Source organism: Xiphophorus maculatus, chromosome 14 (genome assembly GCF_002775205.1).
Source record: "Xiphophorus maculatus strain JP 163 A chromosome 14, X_maculatus-5.0-male, whole genome shotgun sequence".
Classification (NCBI taxonomy): domain Eukaryota; kingdom Metazoa; phylum Chordata; class Actinopteri; order Cyprinodontiformes; family Poeciliidae; genus Xiphophorus; species Xiphophorus maculatus.
Genome location: NC_036456.1, coordinates 24,057,438 through 24,080,889, shown reverse-complemented (window position 1 = coordinate 24,080,889; position 23,452 = coordinate 24,057,438). Strand labels below are relative to the sequence as shown.

The 23,452-nt window shown below is 37.7% G+C and overlaps 2 protein-coding genes across 4 annotated transcripts; both read left to right on the top strand.

The window, feature by feature from the left end:
- Positions 1 to 395: 395 nt before the first annotated feature.
- LOC111611177 (gastrula zinc finger protein XlCGF57.1-like) lies at positions 396 to 23,325 on the top strand. Of its 2 annotated transcripts, XM_023346945.1 has the most exons (4): positions 396 to 679; positions 2,939 to 3,122; positions 21,231 to 21,612; positions 22,201 to 23,325. In XM_023346945.1, the coding sequence occupies exons 1-4, from the start codon at positions 478 to 480 to the stop codon at positions 22,648 to 22,650; spliced, it is 1,218 nt and encodes a 405-aa protein (XP_023202713.1). In that variant the 5' UTR covers positions 396 to 477; the 3' UTR covers positions 22,651 to 23,325. The 2 variants fall into 2 exon arrangements, with proteins under 2 accessions (XP_023202713.1, XP_023202712.1); XM_023346944.1 differs by lacking the exons at positions 396 to 679; positions 2,939 to 3,122 and adding an exon at positions 19,334 to 19,614 and having other exon boundaries at positions 21,047 to 23,325.
- On the top strand, positions 5,534 to 11,004 carry LOC106700406 (oocyte zinc finger protein XlCOF6-like). 2 transcript variants are annotated; one of them, XM_023346919.1, is made up of 3 exons: positions 5,534 to 6,020; positions 8,309 to 9,888; positions 10,141 to 11,004. In XM_023346919.1, exons 1-3 carry the CDS (start codon positions 5,630 to 5,632, stop codon positions 10,258 to 10,260), a joined length of 2,091 nt encoding a protein of 696 aa, XP_023202687.1. In that variant the 5' UTR covers positions 5,534 to 5,629; the 3' UTR covers positions 10,261 to 11,004. The 2 variants fall into 2 exon arrangements, with proteins under 2 accessions (XP_023202687.1, XP_023202686.1); XM_023346918.1 differs by having other exon boundaries at positions 8,309 to 11,004.
- Positions 23,326 to 23,452: the final 127 nt, after the last annotated feature.

Below are 23,452 nucleotides of genomic sequence, written 5' to 3'. Positions count from 1 at the left end.
ATTTTAAATGTCATGTTTTCATTTCCTATAAATTGAAAATCATCATATTTTATTAACAGCTTTCAAACATCCATCTGTGTGTTTTAATGCATAAAGATTGTGATATAAACGGGTCTTTAAATCATATTCTTATTTACTGAATAAATGTAAATTGCTGCTTACTTGCCACATATTCGGTGTATAATGTTCATAGATTCCTGGTGGATGCCCATCGAATATTTGCTAATTTATTTTTATTTATTTTTGCTTAAATGTGGGAACTCACATTTACATGTAAAGATTTAGATGCAGGTCTTCGCGTAAATGTATTAGTCTTAAATTAGAGCGGAACATTAAAAGTGGAACAAAAAGCTTGTTTCGTTTCATCAGGACAGTCGAAGTGAAACACGCGAAAAAGCACAAACCACGCTGTAGCGTTAGCTTTTCCTTTGTTAGATTTAGTGTCCTGGGTAAATACGGGAGTATTTGCTGTAAAAAATGTCTTCAATTCAGCCTCGTATGAACGAGCAGGTAACTCCTGCTGGAGAAACATTCACAGAGTTTAAACTAATCAACGTCAAACTCGAGGAAGAGATGGAGGATCAGACAGAAATCAACTTTAAGATGGAGGAAGAGATGGAGGATCAGCGCAGACTGCTGGATTTTACTCGGATACCGAAGATCATCTTACACCGGATAGGTACAAAAACTTTTTTTAATTTACTTTTTTACTAATGATACGGGTTAAAGGTTCAGTGGGTTCACAGGTTCACTGGTTCCATTCAGTTTGAGTGACCGTGTTGCGGTCCAGCGCTCCCAGACTGCATCAGGTTTTAAACCTGCGTTTCCTCAACTCGCTTCTCCCCACCGGGTTTTCTGCTGCGCTCTGTGGTTGGAGACGAGGAGCCCGGTGTTACAGATTAACTGGTGGTTAAATTAACTGGTTGAAACCTATGCGCACCGCACATGTTTCTATATTGTAGGTGGCTGTGTTGATGCCTGTTGAAAAATGCTACTTGTGTGACAAAACCGTCTTCAAAACTTTATTATAAATCCCATTTGAAGCAAATATGTTTAATGCTGCACGTGAAAATTATGTTTCAAAACAAGTTTATACAGAGCAGCGTTCAGTGCGCCACATAAACAATGAATTTGAGCAAAACCAGATCAATGAGTAACACGACAATCCCATTCAGTCAGGTTCACCAGAATAAATTAATTTAATCTCATGAATAGACACAATGTAAACCTAAATGGAAGGTTTCTGCTTTTTGTAACCAGCACTGATCAGAAAAACATTGGAATTGACTCTCTAGTGCCTTTCAATGTGATTTGCTTAACACTTGTAGCCCAGTGAGTGTTTTTGGCTCAGATCCTGCAATGCAACCTCACTGTTTCTGAACTTTCTGTTTTTTTTAGCGACACTACTCACAGTAAGTGTCGCTAAACAATGAGGTTGGTGTCATCATATTTAATAGAATGTAAATCACATACCTGATGGTGTTGCTTGTGGTGTTTATGTGTCCAAGTAGAGAGGAATATAAAGTAATGTCGATAAGTTATACTGCAATAAAATCTCATCTAAATGATATAAAGTTAACAGCCAATGTCGTAGATGGTGGTGATATCCAAATTGACAAACCAAAATTATAATAATAAATGTTCCTACATTACTGTCAGATCCCACCAACAGATTATGAGCCATATCTACAGTATTTGTCTGTGTGTTCTCTACTGGGAACCAGTTTGCAGGCTGGTGACGAGGGGAAAGAAATTTAAAAACAAAACAAGCCTCATTAAGACCTGAATTAACTAGTGACAGTCAAACGGGGTCCTCAACGCAGATGTTTGTAAAAAAAATTAGGTGGCTGTGTCGTTTCCTGATCAAAATGCGACGAACGTAAATAAATGGATTAGAAAATGTCTCTTTCTCTATGATCTCTTCAAAACAATAATAATTCTTTGTATGTGAAGGAATATTCAAGAATATATTGAAATATCACCAAAATATACCACACTTCAAGAGGAGACTGTGCTAATCTGTAAGAATTTCTACCATCACCCAGCATTGTTAGAGTACCGATGATTATTTTACATCTTCTCGGTCTTATATTGACTGACATGTTCTGCAAAGATGTCAATAAATGTAAACGGTTCTGATATCATGCAAACTAATTCCTTGCTCACTTAATGGAAGCCACATTATTTTTGTTTGAACCATAACTGGGCTGCAGACGCAAAGCTGTGCAATTTATTAATTTCACAATATCCTTACAGTTAAATGTTTGCCTGGCAAACCTGTTACACGATATTACCTCCAAAACTGCCTATAATCCGGAAATTATGGTAATCAATTACAAATTTACCGATGGCGCTTTACTTAATGTAATGTTTTGATTGTTGATTCTATGTTGCATGACTTTGTGTTTTTGTGTTTGTTATGATGTGAAGCAATTTTAAATGCCTTGTTGCTGGAATGTGTTATACAAACAAAATTTGATTGATTGATTGTTACCAATTCGGCTGCGACTCGCAGAAAAGTAAAGGTTTTTGAAAGTTTATGCTGAGTGTGTGAGTGAAACAGTGTCTGACATCAATGGTTGAGATTAAAAAAAACATTTAGTGTTTTGCATTAGGCATTTTATGTCACTCTTTAATATGACATATATCTTGTAGCTACATGGAGGAAGAAAACGTTTTGTAATATTTGTCAGGAAGCCACTAAGTTAAGCTATCACCATCTTGTTTGCTCACCTGGAGGTCCATAATATCATATTTTGACTACATCTAGTTCCATTCTGGTCAGAAGAAACTCATTGGTTGAGTTAATGTTCATTCTTGTAAGATTGTAATTTTAGAATAACCCAAGAAAATCCTGTTTTGATTCATCAAGAGATTAAAGTGAAGGATTCCTTGTTTGATTGACATTTAAAAGCTTTTGTTTTGTCTTTTTGTCCAGATCTCCCACAATGTTATGTGTGCAAAGAGGAGGAGGTTCTCAATGAAACAGAACCACAGAGGAACCAACTCATCTCTCATGGCTCTGCAGAAACTGAGAACCAGAATCAGGAAGGAATCAATTCTGAAGACCCAGGAAAAAAGAGAAAGGAAGAACAGAAACAAAAGGAGAAATATGAGAAAACCAAAGAGCAGAAAGGCAGAACTGACACTTCAAAACAAAAGGCTGGTTTAATTTATCATGTAAGAACTTACTCAGATGAGAAGCCTTTCTGTTGTGTAACCTGTGGAAAAAGTTTTTCTCGAAAACATATTTTAAATGTTCACATGAGGACTCACTCAGGTGAGAAGCCTTTCTCTTGTGTGGCCTGTGGAAAATGTTTTTCTCGAAAAGATACTTTAAATGTTCACATGAGATTTCACACAGGTGAGAAGTCTTTTTCATGTGGGACATGTGGAAATAGTTTCACCCTAAAACACACTTTAAATGATCATATGAAAATTCACATAGACCAGAAGTCTTTCTCATGTGGAACTTGTGGAAAAAGTTTTCGGTTGAAAATGTATTTAGTTAATCATATGAAGATTCACACAGGTGAGAAGCCTTTCTCATGTGTGTCCTGTGGAAAAAGTTTCCTGTTGAAAATGCATTTACTTAATCATATGACGATTCATGTGGGTGAGAAGCCTTTCTCTTGTGGAACTTGTGGAAAGAGTTTCATTAATAAAGGCCATTTAAATGTTCACATGAGAATTCACACAGGTGAGAAGCCTTTTTCATGTGGGACATGTGGAAAAAGTTTCACCCTAAAGCAAACTTTAGATCATCATATGAAAATTCACACAGACCAGAAGTCTTTCTCATGTGGAACTTGTGGAAAAAGTTTTCGGTTGAAAATGTATTTACTTAATCATATGAGGATTCATACCGGTGAGAAGCCTTTCTCTTGTGGGACCTGTGGAAAGAGTTTCGGGAGGAAAATGCATTTACTTAATCACGTGAGGATTCATACAGGTGAGAAGCCTTTTTCATGTGGGACCTGTGGAAAAATTTACAGTCATAGAAGTAGTTTAACTCATCATATGAAGACTCACTCAGATAAGAAGTCTTAGGCTCAAAATACCTTGGATGCTTTTTGGTATTGGATCTAATGGAAAATCTGGTCAGATGATGTACACATCAAATAGATCATGTTAAAGTCAACAGGGCTGCCCAGGCTGCTAGTGATTCCCTGTAACTATGTCTTCAACTGTCTGACCAAGATAGACCTGAGGCCTATTTTTGTCTATAAGCTCTTTTGTCTTAAACCTGTTTTTTGTTTTACTTCTCAGTCACATTGTACTTAGCCTTGTCACTATAAACTATAATCACTCAATAAATGCAAATGAGCTCAATAATAAAATGAGTTAAATAAAATTGCCTGTTTGTTTTCAAGACGCCTCTCTTCCTTCCTCTCTAGCTTTTTCCTCTGCTCCTCTCACTACTCATTAACTGGTCACAACAACAGAAATAAAGGCTTTCACACATCCATCTATGTGTTATTAATGCATGTAATGTGTTAGTAATAAATATTATGAGATAAATTAGCTTTTAAAGTGATTTCCTCTCCTCACTACTTGTCTCTTCAGTAACCTTTCATGTTTTCACCTCATTGTAAGGCAGCATGGGCCTTTTATCACAATACAATCAATTATCAAGTCAAAACAACAAATCTCTGTGTTCCTCTGAAACATATAATAATTCACTATTTAACTTTACAACTGAGTCTCAACCTAAAAAACTATAACCTGATTGTAGTGGCGATTGTTTGTCAAACCAAACATCCGATAAAAGTTCCATCAGCCACTATAAGGTACTGGGGTCAAGATTCTTCACGCAGGCAAAAGAGGTTTAATGTCCAAACTTGTTGATTGTCTTGGTTGCTTTTATTTTCCTTTTCAGCAAAAATTTACAACGTTCAAACTTTCCTTTGTTCTCCTGTCTACTTCTGTTGCTCTGGTAAAAACCAAAGGCCCCAAACCCAAATGCCTGCTGGTCCTTTACCACTTATAGAAAGTGGACTGATCCACCTTACTTCCTGTCTTAGAAAACAAATAAATAAGAACAAATAATAAAACAAAAGAGAAATAGAATCAACAATTATTAACCTGCAAATAAACTCTGCAAATAATACACAAACTAGAAATTTAAGAATAAACAAACAAAATTCAAATGGATAAAGAAATAAAGAATAAATAGCTCCAACACTGATATAACTTTAGACTATTTTACAAACTAAAAAGATCATACTTACATTACAATATATATATCCAGCATGTTTCTTCTGTAAGACTCAAAATACCTTTGATAACTGACTCCAAACCCACATTTTTTGAGTAACTTTATTTTATTAGTCTGATGAAATATTCGCCTCATAAATTCTGCGTTTCTTCATAATTAATAGACATAAAAGGTATGGAAACATCCATCTCTGTGTGTAATTATTCTATATACTATTTTTGTTTTGTTCAGAGGAGGCTCAAAGCGGAAAATTCAAGGTGGAACTAAAACTCGTTTACAGTTTCTTCAGTGCAGCCAAAGTGAAACACCCAGAAAGTCACATAGCTCAGATGGTAGCGTTAGCTATTGGCCCAGTCCAGATACCCAGGTTGCATGGATTCTACTTTTTAACTGAATACGTCACATGCAGCAATGAATTATGGATTTCTGCAAGTCCGCCTCGAAAAGGACGGAAATAGGACCGGAGATGGGCTGGGCGAAGGGCGGATGTGGAGAATGTGGGACAAACTGCGAACTCAAACCCTTCAATATGAGCATGAGCATGAAGAGGGAGGGCGAGTCCTGGGTCAGGACCGCTGTTCCCTTACAAGTTTGTTAGAGGACGGGTTTGGTGTTTCCGTGTTTCCAGTGAAAATGTCTTCAGTTCCGCCTCAGAGAGAGTTTATCAACGAGCAGGTAACTCCTGCTGGAGAAACATTCACAGAGTGGAAAGAAATCAACGTTAAGATGGAGGAAGAGATGGAGGATCAGCGCAGACTGGTGGATTTTACCCGGATACCGAGGATCATCTTACACCGGATAGGTACGAAACACCTTCACGTTTTAGTCAGCCGTGTCATGGTTTGGATCTGAGAATACGGGAGATGTCTCCGTCCGGTGCGGCTGTCAGAGTGGAGGGGTGCTGCTGCATAACACGGAATATTTACAGGAGGATGTTAAAACAAGAGCACGGCGGGAAAGAGGTAGAAACGGTTGTTTTTCGGCCAAAGCTGGCGTTTATGTCTGCTTCATTTGGGCCAACGTTGGAGGGTTCTGGGCTTTACTCAAATAATATTCTCAATATTTTCACAGAAACGCCCAACTCTCGCTGAGAGCAGGAAGTATTTATACTCAGATCTGTCCGTGTGTGTGTGTGTGTGTGTGTGTGTGTGTGTGTGTGTGGGCGTGTGTGTGTGTGTGTGTGTGTGTGTGTGTGTGTGTGTGTGTGTGTGTGTGTGTGTGTGCGGCCTCCTCAGCCAGTCCAGGTCCTTATTTGGTTTACGCATATCTCTTGGCTGGTAATTTCCTGAAATGCTAACAGAGCTTCCTGGAATTGTCCACAGCTGGGACCTTTCAACATTTGGCTGGAAACGTGTTTACAGCAGTTTAGTGATCGCTATTCCATCTCTCTCCAAATCTGAATTCCTTCCTGACTTCTAGGTCAGAGAGACCCAGTCCATTTGACACAGTACATTTCCTTCTGCTGGAAACATACTGTAGTAAAAACCAGGCAAACAACTTAATTATTAACTCTTAACATAACTGTATTCCTCTACACTTTTTTCTTTCTTTCTTTTTTAAACTAATAGCCTATAGATTTCTCATTGCAATGGCAGATAACCCATAATAACAAATAACATACATTGAAATAAGGAAGGCTAAAATGTAAACATGTCAAAATGCATCAACACGATTTAATATGACATACAAAAATCAAACACAGAGTGGGTTTGGTGAGTTATCAAGGCTCACTGCAGGAAAAAAAGACATCCAGAGCGATCAGGCAGCAGGTAAAGCATCACACAGCTACCAACACTCAGCCGGATGAGCATGACGGTCAGAGACTAAACAAATAACACAAAAAATAACTAAAATCATTGGACCAGCAGTGGAAGATGCTGAGTTCTGCTCTCGCTGTTGAACCACCGCTATGCTCTACTGATATTTCGCAGACGTATCGCCGTTCGACCTCCACCAGACATTAAACTCTCACATTGAACGTCTGCTTAAAGCTGCAGCTTAAAAAACTACTTTTTACATATGTATTAAGAAGTTTGCTGTCCTAACATGAGATAATCTCTGAATAAAAAGCTCCTGTGCCTCCTCCTGTGTTCTGCAGAATTACTCAGCTTGGTCAGAAACAACCAACCAGAACCAGCATTAATCAGCTAGACCTGCTCTCAGAAAGTTTTGATTTAGCAACTTAGGGATGTTTATTGAATGCAACCTGCATTTGACTTTGAATTAATGTTTTCTTCTTTTATTTGATATAGGCACTGTTATGAGATTTATTTGACATATGTATAATTTAGGCTACTGAGGCCCATACTGTTAAATGTTATTTTGCTGATTGCAGGTTTTTCAGTTGTCTTTTTGACTTAATAGCTGCTGTATTGGGCTGCAAGTATTTTTCATGTTTTTTGTCCAAATCCGGTGACATTATTGCCAGATCATTTTTTCATTTTGCCAGATAACATAGTAGCATTTATACGTAGCGCAAAAAAAGCTAACAGCCAATCCAGGTTGATCGGCAATGATCGGCCCTCATGGGTGATTGGTATTGGAATCGACAACAGAAACCTGATCAGAGCTTCGCTCATTGGTAGGATTGGAATGGTGAAGCGACATTCGCCAGAGCGTTGCTGAAGTACAAGGGCTTTTCGAAGTTGTTTACAACTTTAATTTTTGTCGTTTCAGTGATAAAGAAAAGAAGATTATGAAATGATGACTGGAATAAAAACAAGAAACTCTTATTTATTTTTTAATGTGCATTGGAAAACAAACTGTTCTATGTATTAAATGTTTTCAGTGTAGAACTATGTTTAAGACTCTATGGTATTAAGCTTGATTAAATCAAGCTGCTGTTTGGAATATTTTTTTTGGGGAGCCACTAGGTTAAGCTGTCGCCATCTTGCTTTCTCACCTGCAGATCCATAGTATTGATTTCTATATCCATTCCCGTCAGAAGGACTAAATTGCTTAAGTTAATTTTCATACTTATAAATTTGTAATTTTTGTCTTTGAATAACTTGAAAAGGCTTTAAGTGGTTAAAATCAATACTTCCTTCTTTTACTCACATTTAAAAGCTTTTGTTTTGTGTTTCTGTGCAGATCTCCCACAGTGCTGGGTGTGTAAAGAGGAGGAGGTTCTCAATGAATTCAGCAACCAGGAGAGGAAGTCCACTTCAGGTAAAGAAGAACCAGAACATCAAGAGTTCAAAGAGGAAGAGAAGCAACTCTGCATCAGTCAGGATGAAGAGCAGCTTGTGCTGAAACAGGAGACTGATGACATTTTGGTGAATCCTCTTAATGTGCAAAGAATCCACAATGAAACAGAACCACAGAGGAACCAACTCATCTCTCATGGCTCTGCTGAGGATGAGAACCAGGATCAGGAAGGCAGCAATTCTGAAGACCCGGGAAAAAAGAGAGACAAAGAACAGAAACAAAAGGAGAAATATGAGAAAACCAAAGAGCAGAAAGGCAGAACTGACACTTCAAAACAAAAAAAGCACAAGAAAGCTCACGCAGAGCAAAAATTATATTCTTGTAAAATTTGTGATAAAATCTTTTCTCAAAACAGTAACTTGATGAGACACATGATAACTCACACAGGACAAAAACCTTTCACTTGTTCAACCTGTGGGAAAAGTTACATACAAAAGGCTGGTTTAATTTGTCACATGAGAATTCACACAGGTGAGAAGCCTTTCTCATGTGTGACCTGTGGAAAAACCTATGGCACCAAAAGAACTTTAAATTGGCACATTATGATTCACACAGGTGAGAAACCTTTCTCATGTGTGACCTGTGGAAAAAGTTATCGAAGGAAGTGTGATTTACAGAGTCACATGGTGATTCACACAGGTAAAAATCCTTTCTCATGTGTGACCTGTGGAAAAACTTATCGAAGGAAGTGTGATTTACAGAGTCACATGCAGATTCACACAGGTGAAAAGCCCTTTACTTGTGTAAATTGCGGAAAAAGCTATCGAAGCAAATATCCTTTAAATTGTCACATGAGAATTCACACAGGTGAAAAGCCCTTTTCTTGTGTAAATTGCGGAAAAAGCTATCGAATGAAGTGTGATTTACAGAGTCATATGAGAATTCACACAGGTGAAAAGCCCTTTTCTTGTGTAAATTGTGGAAAAAGCTATCGAAGGAAATCTAATTTAAATTGTCACATGAGAATTCACACAGGTGAGAAGCCTTTCTGTTGTGGGACCTGTGGAAAGAGTTTCATCTGTAAAGACCAATTAAATGTACATATGAGAAGTCACACAGGTGAGAAGCCTTTCTCTTGTGGGACCTGTGGAAAAAGTTTCATCTGTATAGGTCAATTAAATGTACATATGAGAAATCACACAGGTGAGAAGCCTTTCTCCTGTGGGACTTGTGGAAAAAGTTTCACCAAAAAAGACACTTTAAAAGTTCATATGAAAAGTCACACAGGTGAGAAGCCTTTCTCTTGTGGGACCTGTGGAAAAAGTTTCATCTGTAAAGGCCAATTAAATGTACATATGAGAAGTCACACAGGTGAGAAGCCTTTCTCTTGTGGGACCTGTGGAAAAAGTTTCATCTGTAAAGGCCAATTAAATGTACATATTAGAAATCACACAGGTAAAAAGCCTTTCTCATGTGTGACTTGTGGAAAAGGTTTTCGAAGCAAATATGAGTTACAGAGTCACATGAAGATTCACACAGGTGAAAAGCCATTTTCTTGTGTAAATTGCGGAAAAAGCTATCGAATGAAGTGTTATTTACAGAGTCACATGAGAATTCACACAGGTGAAAAGCCCTTTTCTTGTGTAAATTGCGGAAAAAGCTATCGAAGCAAATCTAATTTAAATCGTCACATGAGAAATCACACAGGTGAGAAGCCTTTCTCATGTGTGACTTGTGGAAAAAGTTTTCGAAGCAAATATGAGTTACAGAGTCACATGAAGATTCACACAGGTGAAAAGCCCTTTTCTTGTGTAAATTGCGGGAAAAGCTATAAAAGCAAATCTAATTTAAATTGTCACATGAGAATTCACACAGGTGAGCTTAATTTCTCATGAACAAGCTGATAAAAGTTTTTTTTCTATAAATGGCAAATAACTTATCACATGAGGACTCACAGGTAGAAAGCCTTTTTCTTGTGTGACTTGTGGAGAAAGCTTCCGCAGCAAATTTAGTTTAAATCGTCACATGATGTTTCACCGGTGAGGAACCTTTCTCATGTAGCCTGTGGAAAAAGTTTCACTCAAAAAAAAAAAAAGAGTTTAACTGTACATATAAGAATGGGATAATGTGAACCTTAAGTATCAAATAGTTTTATCTTTCATAAAACTTTTTCATGTTTTTTAAATGAGCTTTTAATCTTTAAGTGTCTTTTAAATAATGTACTGTGTATTTGTAACGTTTTAAAGGAACAATGCATTGGAACATTTTTAGTTTTAGACTTAAACTTTTGTAGTGTGTTTATTTTTTGTTGTACTTGTACTTTGTTTTAGTTTCATGATTACTGTTAGCCGTTCCTGTATGCACTGGTGTAGTCACAGACAAATTTTGCTTCAGCAATAATGTTTCCTGGACTTTAATCTACATATACACTATTATATACATTGGATGTAGAGGTGTCTCAGAAAACTCTACGACATACACTAAACCAGAAGCATGGTTCTGGTCTAATGGTTGACTTGGTTTCTGTATATATTTCTGTACTATATATGTTTTTCTAGTGGTTTAATGTTATGTTGTAATTTTAAATGTCATGTTTTCATTGCTTGTAAATGTAAAATTATCTTTCAACAGAAATAAAGTCATTCACACATCCATCTATGTGTTATTTCATGTGATGTGTTAGTAATACAGATTATGAGAAAAATCAGCTTTTAAAGTGAATTCTAAAACTCTAAAACATGTATAATAATTCAGTGTTTAACTTTACAACTGAGTTTCAACCTGAAAGACTAACCTGATATAATAACATTAGACTATTTTACAAAGTAAAAAGTTACAATATACATTCCAACATGGTTCTTCTCATCACGACTTAGGATTGGACACACTGGTCTAAATAGATCACTATTTTTGATAGGGAAACATCAGACAGGGAAATGTGACTGCAGGGAAGATGAGACATTGGAGCATGTTATTTTAAGTTGCAGGAATGATCTGTTTCAGAGAAACAAGTTAATAAGAAACCTTAGTAATATGAAAATGAAATTTGATATTGTTGATTTATTGCAAAAGGACTCGGGAAGCAGAGGATATCAGGCTATATTTGATTTTTTTGAAACAAAGTAAGTTATATGATAGGATATAGTTTTTTTTTGTTTGTTTGTGTTGTCATGTGGTCCACACTCCTTACCAGTTGGTGGCGGTAATGCTCACCCAACGTTTTTTGCCAACCGCCAATAAATTTCATCAAGAAGAAGAAGAGATAACGGTCGCTAACACTGATGTTTATGAGCGCTGTGTAGCTGTACTCCTAGTAGAGATATTTTGATTTACAGGTAAGCTGGTGATGTTAATAATAAACTCTATGTTATGTTATTGTGTTCTGTTAAAAGACAAGTAAAATTACATTGTGTGATTTAAGTATTGCAATCCTAAAAATCCTAAAATTTCTTAATTTTAGGACTTTTTAAGAAAGTTTCTTAAAACTTTCTTAAAAGTTTCTTAATCTAAATGAATAAATCCTAAAAAAAAAAAATCCTAAAATTTTGTTTTTAAATGCGTTTTTTTAAAAATGCATTTAGTTGTACATAAACTAAATAATGTCCGTTCATACAGTTTAGGCTCCATGAAAAGGAGAAATTACGTGTTAGAGAAGGCGTTCCGGCATCCTTCTGAGAATTTATTCTCTAACAATCATATGATTTTTCTACATCAAGTAAAGAAATTATTTCTAATAAGATCTTTATAGAAGATCACATCACAATAAAATGTTTTTTAACTCTTTTATTATCAGTAAAAAAAAACAAAAACATAAATGTTTTGATCATCATGGAGTTGAAGTTTATGTCAACTGCATTCAGTTTATCTAACGTGTTTTTAGCCTCTATTGAAGTATTCCACCATGTTGGCCATTAAGTCCCAGTTAGCTTTTCATCTGGACACTTGGTAAAAAATCATAAGCTTGAATTTTTTATCCTGATCTGACTTAGAAACAAACCACATGAATTCTGCAGAATTTTACCACAAAATTAGTTTTGCGGTTCCTTAAGTGACTGAAAAAAATATGAAAAGAACGAAGCAAAACTGACTTTGTCTCATCCTTCGCCTCTGCCTCTATATTTGAAATTCAGGACAGAGACGGTGTTGTAATTTCCTGCATAAACATTTATGATTCCTGAGAAAGGATCCGAGAACGCAAATCATCCTGAGTAAACAGCAGCAGGCGGGGAACTGTGTTCAGCTCCAAAGGAATCATATCAATCAACGTGTGAACAACAAAAGTGTCCAGTAACCACTTGCTACATGTCAGAATTGGTCAAATATTTAATGCTCCAATATGCATCAGCAAATCACCAATTCAGTTCAATGTAAATAGAAATTAAATGTCGTAATATCCAGTATCAAGCAGTCTTCTAAAGACAGTGTTGCCGTCATGGCCTGCTAACTGTTCCAATAGCTAACATTGGAATATTCCAATATTCCAATATGGATTTTTCTATATCTAAATGTGACTGTGCGGTGAAGCTAAAAATTAAACTACTGTAATAATTGGTGCAACAACAGTTTGTCAGAAATATTTACAAATAAAATATAAATGGGGCATATGGGATCATTTCACCTCCTCTGGGTGTCACAGACACAGAATCTGAGCACCGGCAAGAGGAGCGTTCATATCTACTAGCTGGGGTTTATTTTACTATTTTCATGATTTACTTCATTTGTAAGAAATAAGCTATGTAGGAATATATGTGTGTGCCTGTGTCGCATTGTGCGTGTTTGTGTTTGTGTGGGTCAGACACACAACGTGTCCACATTTGTGTGGCTCATAAGCATTTTGTTGATTTTGTGCTCCACTTACATGAAGCGCATTAGGGTTGTGTTTGTGTGAGTCGTATGGAAATTAGGGCATAAGCAAATTATCACTGATATTTAAGATAAGTTATAATTTGCTTATCTTAGAGATAAGTGGATTATCTCTAAGATAATAAGCAAATTATTACATATCTCTAAGATAAGTAATAATTATCTTATTAATTAAGATAATTATTATTAATATGCAAATTATTACGTATCTCTAAGATAAGTAATTGTGTGTCTGTAATAATTTGCTCGTCTTAAGCAAATTATTCTCAGGTAAGAGAAGATCCTACATCATGGTCCTGCTGCTGGCCTCTGGTCTGTTGTCTCCTCCCCGACTCTTTGCTCCTTCTATTGTGACAATAAACATTTCTTTAAAATATATCAAAAGCAACAGTGATAACAACTTTTGCAAATAAAAAAACAGGACTGGGTTTATTCCTGGCAACAACTAGCTATCAAGCAATGCAACATGGCTCAACAGCAACAGCAAGGGCCCCTCCTTTTCCAGTTCAGGCATTCGCCTTGTTAGGCCTACGACAAAGTTTATTTGCCCACAGCTGATGAAGCCAATAGGACCTCATCACATCTGCAAAAAGCAGAGACGAGATGCTAAGGCCACTAAAACGGATCCCATTAAAAAACCTTGACTGCATCTAGAAACTGGTGGGGAAGGGCAACCTGTGGAGAGCAACCTGTGGAGAGCAACCTGTGGAGCGCAACCTGTGGAGGGCAACCTGTGGAGGGCAACCTGCGGAGGGCAACCTGTGGAGGGCAACCTGTGGAGAGCAACCTGTGGAGCGCAACCTGTGGAGGGCAACCTGTGGAGGGCAACCTGCGGAGGGCAACCTGTGGAGGGCAACCTGTGGAGGGCAACCTGTGGAGGGCAACCTGTGGAGGGCAACCTGCGGAGAGCAACCTGCAGAGGGCAACCTGTGGAGGGCAACCTGCGGAGGGCAACCTGTGGAGGGCAACCTGCGGAGGGCAACCTATGGAGAGCAACCTGTGGAGAGCAACCTGCGGAGAGCAACCTGTGGAGGGCAACTCTCACTATGTTTCTCTAATCTGAACCATTTGCAAATTCAATTTTCTAGAAATTAATACTACCTTTGTGAGGACAATGTACATTAGTCAATAACCCGAATTTAAATCATTTTTGAAATCCTGGGGGGAACCGGAGCACCCGGAGAAAACCCCACACTAACACGGGGAGAACAGACAAACTCCCACAGAAAGAGGCGCCTGGTTGAGAATGAAGAACGCTTTTCTGTGAAGATGCAGCACTAACCACTGCATCACCGTGTTGTCCTTTTTTGTTTTATAGTCTAAAATGTAAAATGTAAGTTGGGGTTTTGAAAATGGTTCAGGACTGACCTGGACTCTTTAACTAGTTGCTTGTTTTAGAGGTTTTCTTGCTTTTCTCACCACAAATGTTTCTCCAATCGGAACCGTTTGCAAATTAAATTTTCCAGAAATTAATACTACCTTTTTTGAGGACAATTTACATTGGTCAATAACAATAATTTATATGGTTTTGGAAATCTGTGGGAAACCGGAGCACCCGGAGAAAAACCCACGGTCATTTTTTTGGGGGGGATCTAAAATAAGAAATATATTTTGGGGTTGCAAACGGTTCAGAAATTACATTTTTTCCTAGTCACTTGACTCAGAGGCTTTCTTGCTTTTCTTCTTGAACATTTGTGGTTTTCTGAGCCCCAAACAGTGTCGTATCTTCTTCCACACTGATTTTTCCTTGGCGACTGCCCCCACTGGTTCCTGTGACAGATTTTCCACAGAGCGGTCCGTCACATCCATGGATTCTAAGTTACTCGGCATGTTTTCCATAAAGTCGTTTACCTGGTTGGGAGAGGCATCAGGAACATCAATGTTTTCTGACAGGGTTTCCTCTGTCAGACGGTCCTGATCCAAGGACGCAGTGTCAGAAACCTTGTTTTCCGTTGTAGTGTCTTTCTCGTTTGGTTCTTTTTGTCTCGCAGGTCCTAATTCGTGTTTGTGTTGATGTTCAGTTTTCATGTTTTCCTGCTGTGAGTTAAGCTCACAGCCGGAGGGAAGTTGTTGAAAAGCAGTCAGTTGTTTTAGGAGACTGTCTTTCTCAGCTTTAAGCTCGGTGATAATCTTCAGGACACTCATCATTTGCTCTGAATAAGTTTTAATCTCTTTATGTATATGCTGCTTAGATGTTTCTAACTGCTGCATTAGAGTCAGAACATTTCCTTCATATCTGGCTTTTAGTTCATGGTAATTAATTGTTGCGAATTCCAGAACAGATTGCAGATGTTTTATTGCCTTAGTTGATTGCCATTGGAGGAAAGAGATATCTTCTGCATTTCTCTGGTTGAGGTTGTCCTTCTCTGCTCTGAGTGCCTTGATGAGCTCAACAAGATCATGTTTGGTTTTTTCCAAATTAGCTTCTGTCATATGAGTCACATCTGCTTCATACCTCGACTTTAGTTCTTGGTATGAACTATTAATCTGCTCCAGTTCTCTCAACAGATATTTCTCGGATTCCTTGAAGCTGCTGATCTCCTTGGACATTTTCTCTATTAAATTTTGGCCCTGTCTGATCTTGTCTTCATTGACCACCTGCAGGTCAGCCTGACGTTTGATCTCACTAATGTCTGCTTCAGATTTGGACTGAAGCTCCTCGTATTTAGCCTTCATGTCGTCCAGCTCTTGTTGGAGTGCTCTGTTTTTTTCTTTTAATTCCTTAATCCTTGACATGAACGCTCGCTCTGTGGCAATATGATCTATCTTCGCTAGGTCTAAGTCCTCTTGCAGCTGCTGTTTTGTGTGGCTGTCCACCTCGGAATCGATAATTGCTGGGCTGAGAGTCTCTGGATTGTTGCCCTTTTCAATTGCCTGTAGTTGTTCCTTCAACTCGATGTTCCTGCTGAGGAAAATCTCCTTAAGAGCTCTCTGCCTCTCTACCTCAGCTTTTGTTTCCTCCAGTTTTGTTTGGGTGTCGTCCAGCTTTTGGTTCTGGTCAAATAATTTTGCTTTCTCCATTTTTAAAAGAGAGGCAAGTCGTTGTATCTCTATGTGGAAATCAAAGGGAGGAGGTCTGTTCCCTACCCACCCATACTGACGTCCTTTGGCTATCTCACTGATGGAACAATTGTGGCTTTGATGTGCCATGTTTTGACAAAATAGTACTTGTTCAAATCAGTCTGCTAACAATCTCACTGTAAAAGCGCTTTGCGTGCGTCTGAACTCCTCAGTAGTGCAGCAAGCAATGACAAGAAGGTAGAAGTTTGTTACATAGATAGAGGGCTGATGACATCACAAGCATGACTCTAGTTGTGACATCACAGAGTTTTCCTTCATCTTTGGAATGTGTTACCGTTGGTTACACTGTCTATGTTGTTATACAAGCAGTTTATGGAGAGACGTTTTTTTGGCAATATTTACATAAAATGTGTGAATTTAGAGTTCCAGATTTGTTTCATTGTGTCCAATGAAACATAAAACCTTTCAAAAGTTTTCACACACTCACACTTTTACAAACCTGAAAACTGCAAAGAAAAATGATACTCTCCTTTAAATCTTTGTTTTAATATGTAGCGTCGCTGCTGGCTATCTGTTTGTATTGGGACTTTTTTGTCCTCCTCTGTGATTCTGTACATTCATTTTCGCGTTTAGATGTTTTCCTGTTGGCCTTTCTTTAAACCCCTCAAGAGGCTCGGCAGCACAAACACTCAGCGATGATGGAGATCAGCGGGAGCTTACATCCATCAATCAGTTCTTGGTCCATTAAGTCCCCACAGAAATATTATCTGTTTCTTTTTGTCTTTTTTTTTACTCTTGGTTTTGTGCTGCTTCTGTCTGCTGTCTCTCTTTGGATCTGTTTGGCCTGAGGTACCGGCTCTCCAGAACTAATCTAGACAAAAGTTTTCTCTTTTGTGATGTGATTAAAAAAAATGCCTCAAAGTCTTTTGTATTATTATTATAATTTGTTCTACAGAGCTAAAGCTGGTTGAATAATCTGTTGGTCTCCTTTCTTCATTTTGTAGAGATATTTGATATTTGAGAGATAAGACACGCCGTGTCTTCCATTTTGTTGACCCCAGTAAAGGTTCCTCATTTCTGCCTGCTACTATGATTGAAGTCTGAGTTCTCCAGCAATCAGTGCAGAACGATTACCAATGAAACATGCAGCAGGAGATTTCTCACCTGTGCAACAACACCGGCTGTTTTGCCTGGAGGTTGATACTGATGGAGCTGACAGTCTATGAAGCAACACTGACCTGAAACATAAAATATGCTGCTATAATTGGAACTCTATAATGTAATCTCAGTAAATATGTTTTATACTATGTCTGTTTTTATAAACTATCGTATCCGTAATAAAAACAGATAGGTTGCTGAATCTAGCTGATGGGTCGGTCCCGAATGTTTGGGCTGTTAGTTGGTTCTTTGAATTGAACCACGGGAACCGGCTCCTAGAGCCGTTCTTCATTATGAGGGCCGGGGCTGCAAACACAGTTCCTACCCAACTCTTCAAACCGCACAGTGATCGATCTGCACAGGTGCTGTGAGGAACAAAAGACAATTTTAACTCTGTTTCTCCTCCAGTAGCATAAACACTGAAATTAAGAAACCACAATCCCTGAATTAGGAGGGAATGTGGGGCAAATGTGATGAAAGATTTGCATTATTACTAAACTTCTATCACTGCTGACTATTCTATCACAACCCTGACTATTATTCATCATATAATCTCACAATTACAGTTTCCGTGACGCCAGTTTAAGGAAGTACACGGACAGTGAAGGCAATCTTACACCGAAAACTCATGAAACACTTTCACAGTTTACTGATGAGACTGGTTAAACATCGCTGTATCTGAAAACTATTTAAACATCCAGACATCCATCCATTTTCTGTTCACCCTTTGTCCTTAGTCGGGTCGGGAGGGTTGCCGGCGCCAATCTGCAGCTACGTTCCGGGCGAGAGGCGGGGTTCACCCTGGACAGGTCGCCAGTCTGTCGCAGGGCACTATTTAAACAATCAGCTCAAATTATAAATATTAAATAATCACTGGTTGGCTGTAAGGGCCAGCATATTCTACTCTGCTAGCCGTAAAAAAATAAAAATAGTAAAAATCTCAATTATGTTTAATTTAAGCTATAATTTAACTTTTATTCTACAAATTAGTTGCTTATTGGTGTCATTGAGGTTTAATTTCCTACTTTAAAAAGTGCCTTAAACGCATCTCATATCGTTCTAAGTATTTAAAATACTTGGAATGATCAACTTTGACCTGGACTGTTTACTATTCATCATATAATATCTAAATTACAGTTTGTGATCCGTGACAGTCTTATCTTTACTCATACTGGTTAAAGATTATGTTTTAAACCAGATTGTTTTCCAGCTTCTTTTCCTTAATCCAGTTTTTTGTTTTAATTCTCAGTCGTATTTGTACTTCAGATCCCCATCAGTATCCCATTAGATACTGAAGTTAAAGAGGGGAACACATTCAGACAGGATTAATTTCTGTGCATTTCAGTTTTCATGGAGTTCTGTACCATGTAGAATAATTGAGTTTAGCTTTTATTTGAAGTTTCTGTGTATGACTGGATGTAAAATACTTTAGAAATGAAAGCAGTGAAATGTTCTTGTTTTTCCATAAATAAAACTCTGATGTTTGTTTGAAAGAAATCTCAAAAAAATATACACTAGTATTTTGAGTAGAATATGCTTTTTAATAACTGTAGATTTGAATAAATATTGATGGATTATTCAGTGATTGTCATCGTCATTAACTGTTGCCATATTTTTAAATGTCAGCTTTAAGTAAAGCATCTAAAGATCCTTGCAATAACAGTAAAACATGAGTTTTTACACAAATTGAATTTTTTCATTTCTTCAATATCAGAATTTAAGACAGTTTTTAAAAAAAGGTCATATTCAATATATTTAGCAAATTAAAAGTATTTTTTTATCAATTAGACTGATTTAGTATGAAATAAATGAACCTTTTATTAATGTTGTAAGATATTTAATATAACTTTATGTTGAGAGGAGGCTCAAAGCGGAACATTCAAAGGGGAACTAAAAATCGTTTACAGTTTCTTCAGTGCAGCCAAAGTGAAACACACAGAAAGCTACGGAGCTCACGAGGTAGCATTAGCTCCTCTTAGAAGGTCGTTTGAAAACAGGTTTGGTGTTTTCGGTAAATATTTCCGTGTTTTCAGTGAAAATGTCTTCAGTTCCGCCTCAGAGAGAGTTTATCAACGAGCAGGTAACTCCTGCTGGAGAAACATTCACAGAGTGGAAAGAAATCAACGTTAAGATGGAGGAAGAGATGGAGGATCAGCGCAGACTGATGGATTTTACCCGGATACCGAGGATCATCTTACACCGGATAGGTACGAAACACCTTCATGTTTTACTGATTAATCAGGTTTAAGAAAGACGAAGCTGAAGTTGGTTTCCAATTCAAGCTTCCGATTCGGGAAATGGCTAAAGGGCGATTCCACCTATTTTTTCCTTCCCCATGTTTAATCGACTCTAGTTTAAAGACTACAACACCCAGACTCTTCAAATCTGGACTGGAGTATTCTGCTCTAATAGCAGAATATTTAAACCCAGGGGCGATTCTAGGATCTGACCTTTAGGGGTCCTTAGCCCCCAGCAGTGCTAAGGACCAAGAGAAGTTATTTGTTGGTGCATTTTTCTAAACTTCACTGCTTATTTACATACATTCACATAAGAAATTCAATAGTTTTGTCCAACTAAAACCGTTAACAACTACACACAGGTCTGGAAAAAATGAAGAGACCACTGCACTAAACCCCATTGAAAACCTCCTGGTTATTCCACCAAATATTGATTTCTGAACTCTTCCTGAGTTAAAACATTTGTTTTGTTGTTTCTAAATGAATATGAACTAGTTCTCTTTGCATTATTCAAGGTCTGAAAGCACTGCATTTTTAAATTATTTTGACCTTTTCTCATTTTCTGAAAATAAACACAAAGTTTTTGCTCGGAATTTCAGAGACATGTCAGTAGTTCAACAATCTTCATTTTATTTAAACATGTACCTATACAGTGAACCCTCGTTTTTCTCGGGGGTTGTGTTCCCAAAAGAACCCATGATAGGCGAAATCCGTGAAGCATTTAACTTTATTTTTTACAATTATTATAAAGCATAATTACCGTATTTTCCGCACTATAAGGCGCACCACATTATAAGGCGCACCTTCAATGAATGGCCTATTTTAAAACTTTTTTCATATATAAGTTGCACCGTGTTTAAGGCGCATAGGATAGACGCTACAGTAGAGGCTGGAGTTACGTTATGCATCCATTAGATGGAGCTGCGCTAAAGGGAATGTCAACAAAATAGTCAAATATACTTAGACTGACTTTATTGTCATTTTGCATGCACAGGGTGTATACAGAACGAAATTTCGTTGCATACGGCTCAGGACAATGTTTTGAGGTTCCAATGTTGTGAGGTTACTCCAGAATAAAATAAAATACAGTATAAAATATGAATATAAATATGAATATAAAATATAAAGTGCAGGACTGACAGTAAAATGTAAGTTATTTAGCTCTGTACATGTGCATGGTATGAAGGGGAGACCAGATTTTGAGTGCAGTCCAGTTAAGAGTTCAGCAGTCTGATGGCAAGTGGGAAAAAGCTGTTTCGGAACCTGGTGGACCTGCACCGGATGCTGCAGAACCTCTTTCCAGAGCCAGAAAAAAATCCTGTTTTTATCCAACAAAATATTAAGATGAAGACTTCCTTGTTTGATTGACATTTAAAGGCTTTTGTTTTGTCTTTTTGTCCAGATCTCCCACAATGTTGTGTGTGTAAAGAGGAGGAGGTTCTCAATGAAACAGAACCACAGAGGAACCAACTCATCTCTCATGGCTCTGCAGAAACTGAGAACCAGAATCAGGAAGGAATCAATTCTGAAGACCCAGGACAAGACAGAAAGGAAGAACAGAAACAAAAGGAGAAATATGAGAAAACCAAAGAGCAGAAAGGCAGAACTGACACTTCAAAACAAAAAAAGCACAAGAAAGCTCACACAGGGCAAGAATTACATTCTTGTAAAATTTGTGATGAAACCTTTTCTCAAAATGATATCTTGCTGAGACACATAAGAATTCACAAAGATGAGCGGCCTTTCTCTTGTGGGTCTTGTGGAAGAAGTTTCTCTCAAAAAGGTAATTTAAATGTTCACATGAGAATTCATACAGGTGAGAAGCCGTTCTCATGTGGGACCTGTGGAAAGAGTTACAGTGAAAGAAGGACTTTAACTCGGCACATGAGATTTCACACAGGTGAGAAGCCTTTCTCTTGTGGGTCGTGTGGAAAACGTTTCTCTCAAAAATGTAATTTAAATGTTCACATGAGAATTCACACAGGTGAGAAGCCCTTCTCATGTGGGACCTGTGGAAAGAGTTACAGTGAAAGAGGGCCTTTAACTCAGCACATGAGAATTCACACAGGTGAGAGGCCTTTCTCTTGTGGGTCGTGTGGAAAACGTTTCTCTCAAAAAGGTAATTTAAATGTTCACGTGAGAATTCACACAGGTGAGAAGCCCTTCTCATGTGGGACCTGTGGAAAGAATTACAGTGAAAGAGGGACTTTAACTAATCACATGAGAATTCACACAGGTGAGAGGCCTTTCTCTTGTGGGTCGTGTGGAAAACGTTTCTCTCAAAAAGGTAATTTAAATGTTCACATGAGAATTCACACAGGTGAGAAGCCCTTCTCATGTGGGACCTGTGGAAAGAGTTACAGTGAAAGAGGGCCTTTAACTCAGCACATGAGAATTCACACAGGTGAGAGGCCTTTCTCTTGTGGGTCGTGTGGAAAACGTTTCTCTCAAAAAGGTAATTTAAATGTTCACGTGAGAATTCACACAGGTGAGAAGCCCTTCTCATGTGGGACCTGTGGAAAGAATTACAGTGAAAGAGGGACTTTAACTAATCACATGAGAATTCACACAGGTGAGAAGCCCTTCTCATGTGGGACCTGTGGAAAGAGTTACAGTGAAAGAGGGCCTTTAACTCAGCACATGAGAATTCACACAGGTGAGAAGCCTTTCTCTTGTGGGTCTTGTGGAAGAAGTTTCTCTCGCAAAGATTATTTAAATGTTCATATGAAAATTCACAATGGTGAGAGGCCTTTCTCTTGTGGGTCTTGTGGAAGAGGGTTCTCCCTAAAAACTCATTTAAATGCTCATATGAAAGTTCACACAGGTAAGAAGCCCTTCTCATGTGAGACCTGTGGAAAGAGTTACAGTGAAAGAGGGACTTTAACTCATCACATGAGAATTCACACGGGTGAGAAGCCATTCTCTTGTGGGAGCTGTGGAAAATGTTACAGTAACAGAAGTAATTTATCTCGTCACATGAAGACTCACTCTGATGAGAAGCCATAGGTCCAAAACAGATCCGATCCAATTTGGCATCTAATCTTATGGAAAATCTGGTCAGATGATGTAAACAGCAAGTTGAACATATTAAAGTCAACAGATTCTTGCAGGCTGCTAGTGATTCACTGTGATTGTGTCTTTCACTGTCTGACCAAGATAAACCTGAGGTCTACTTTTGCCTAGCAGCTTGTTTTCCTTAATCCAGTTTTTTGTTTTAATTCTCAGTCGTATTTGTACTTAAGATCCCCATCAGTATCCCATTAGATACTGAAGTTAAAGAGGGGAACACATTCAGACAGGATTAATTTCTGTGCATTTCAGTTTTCATGGAGTTCTGGACCATGTAGAATAATTGAGTTTAGCTTTTATTTGAAGTTTCTGTGTATGACTGGATGTAAAATACTTTAGAAATGAAAGCAGTGAAATGTTCTTGTTTTTCCATAAATAAAACTCTGATGTTTGTTTGAAAAAAATCTCTAAAATAATTTTGATCTGGTCAGATTTTGATTTAGAGCTAACCACAGAGAGGTGTTTATTTTCCCAAATGTTTGTCATTGTTACACTTTGCTATGAGAAGCAAAGTATATTATTAAAAAGGTATGTTAAAATATACACTAGTTTTTTGAGCAGAATATGCTTTTTAATAACTGTTGATGTGAATAAATATTGATGGATTATTCAGTGATTGTCATCGTCATTAACTGTTGCCATATTTTTAAATGTCAGCTTTAAGTAAAGCATCTAAAGATCCTTGCAATAACAGTAAAACATGAGTTTTTACACAAATTGAATTTTTTTCATTTCCTCA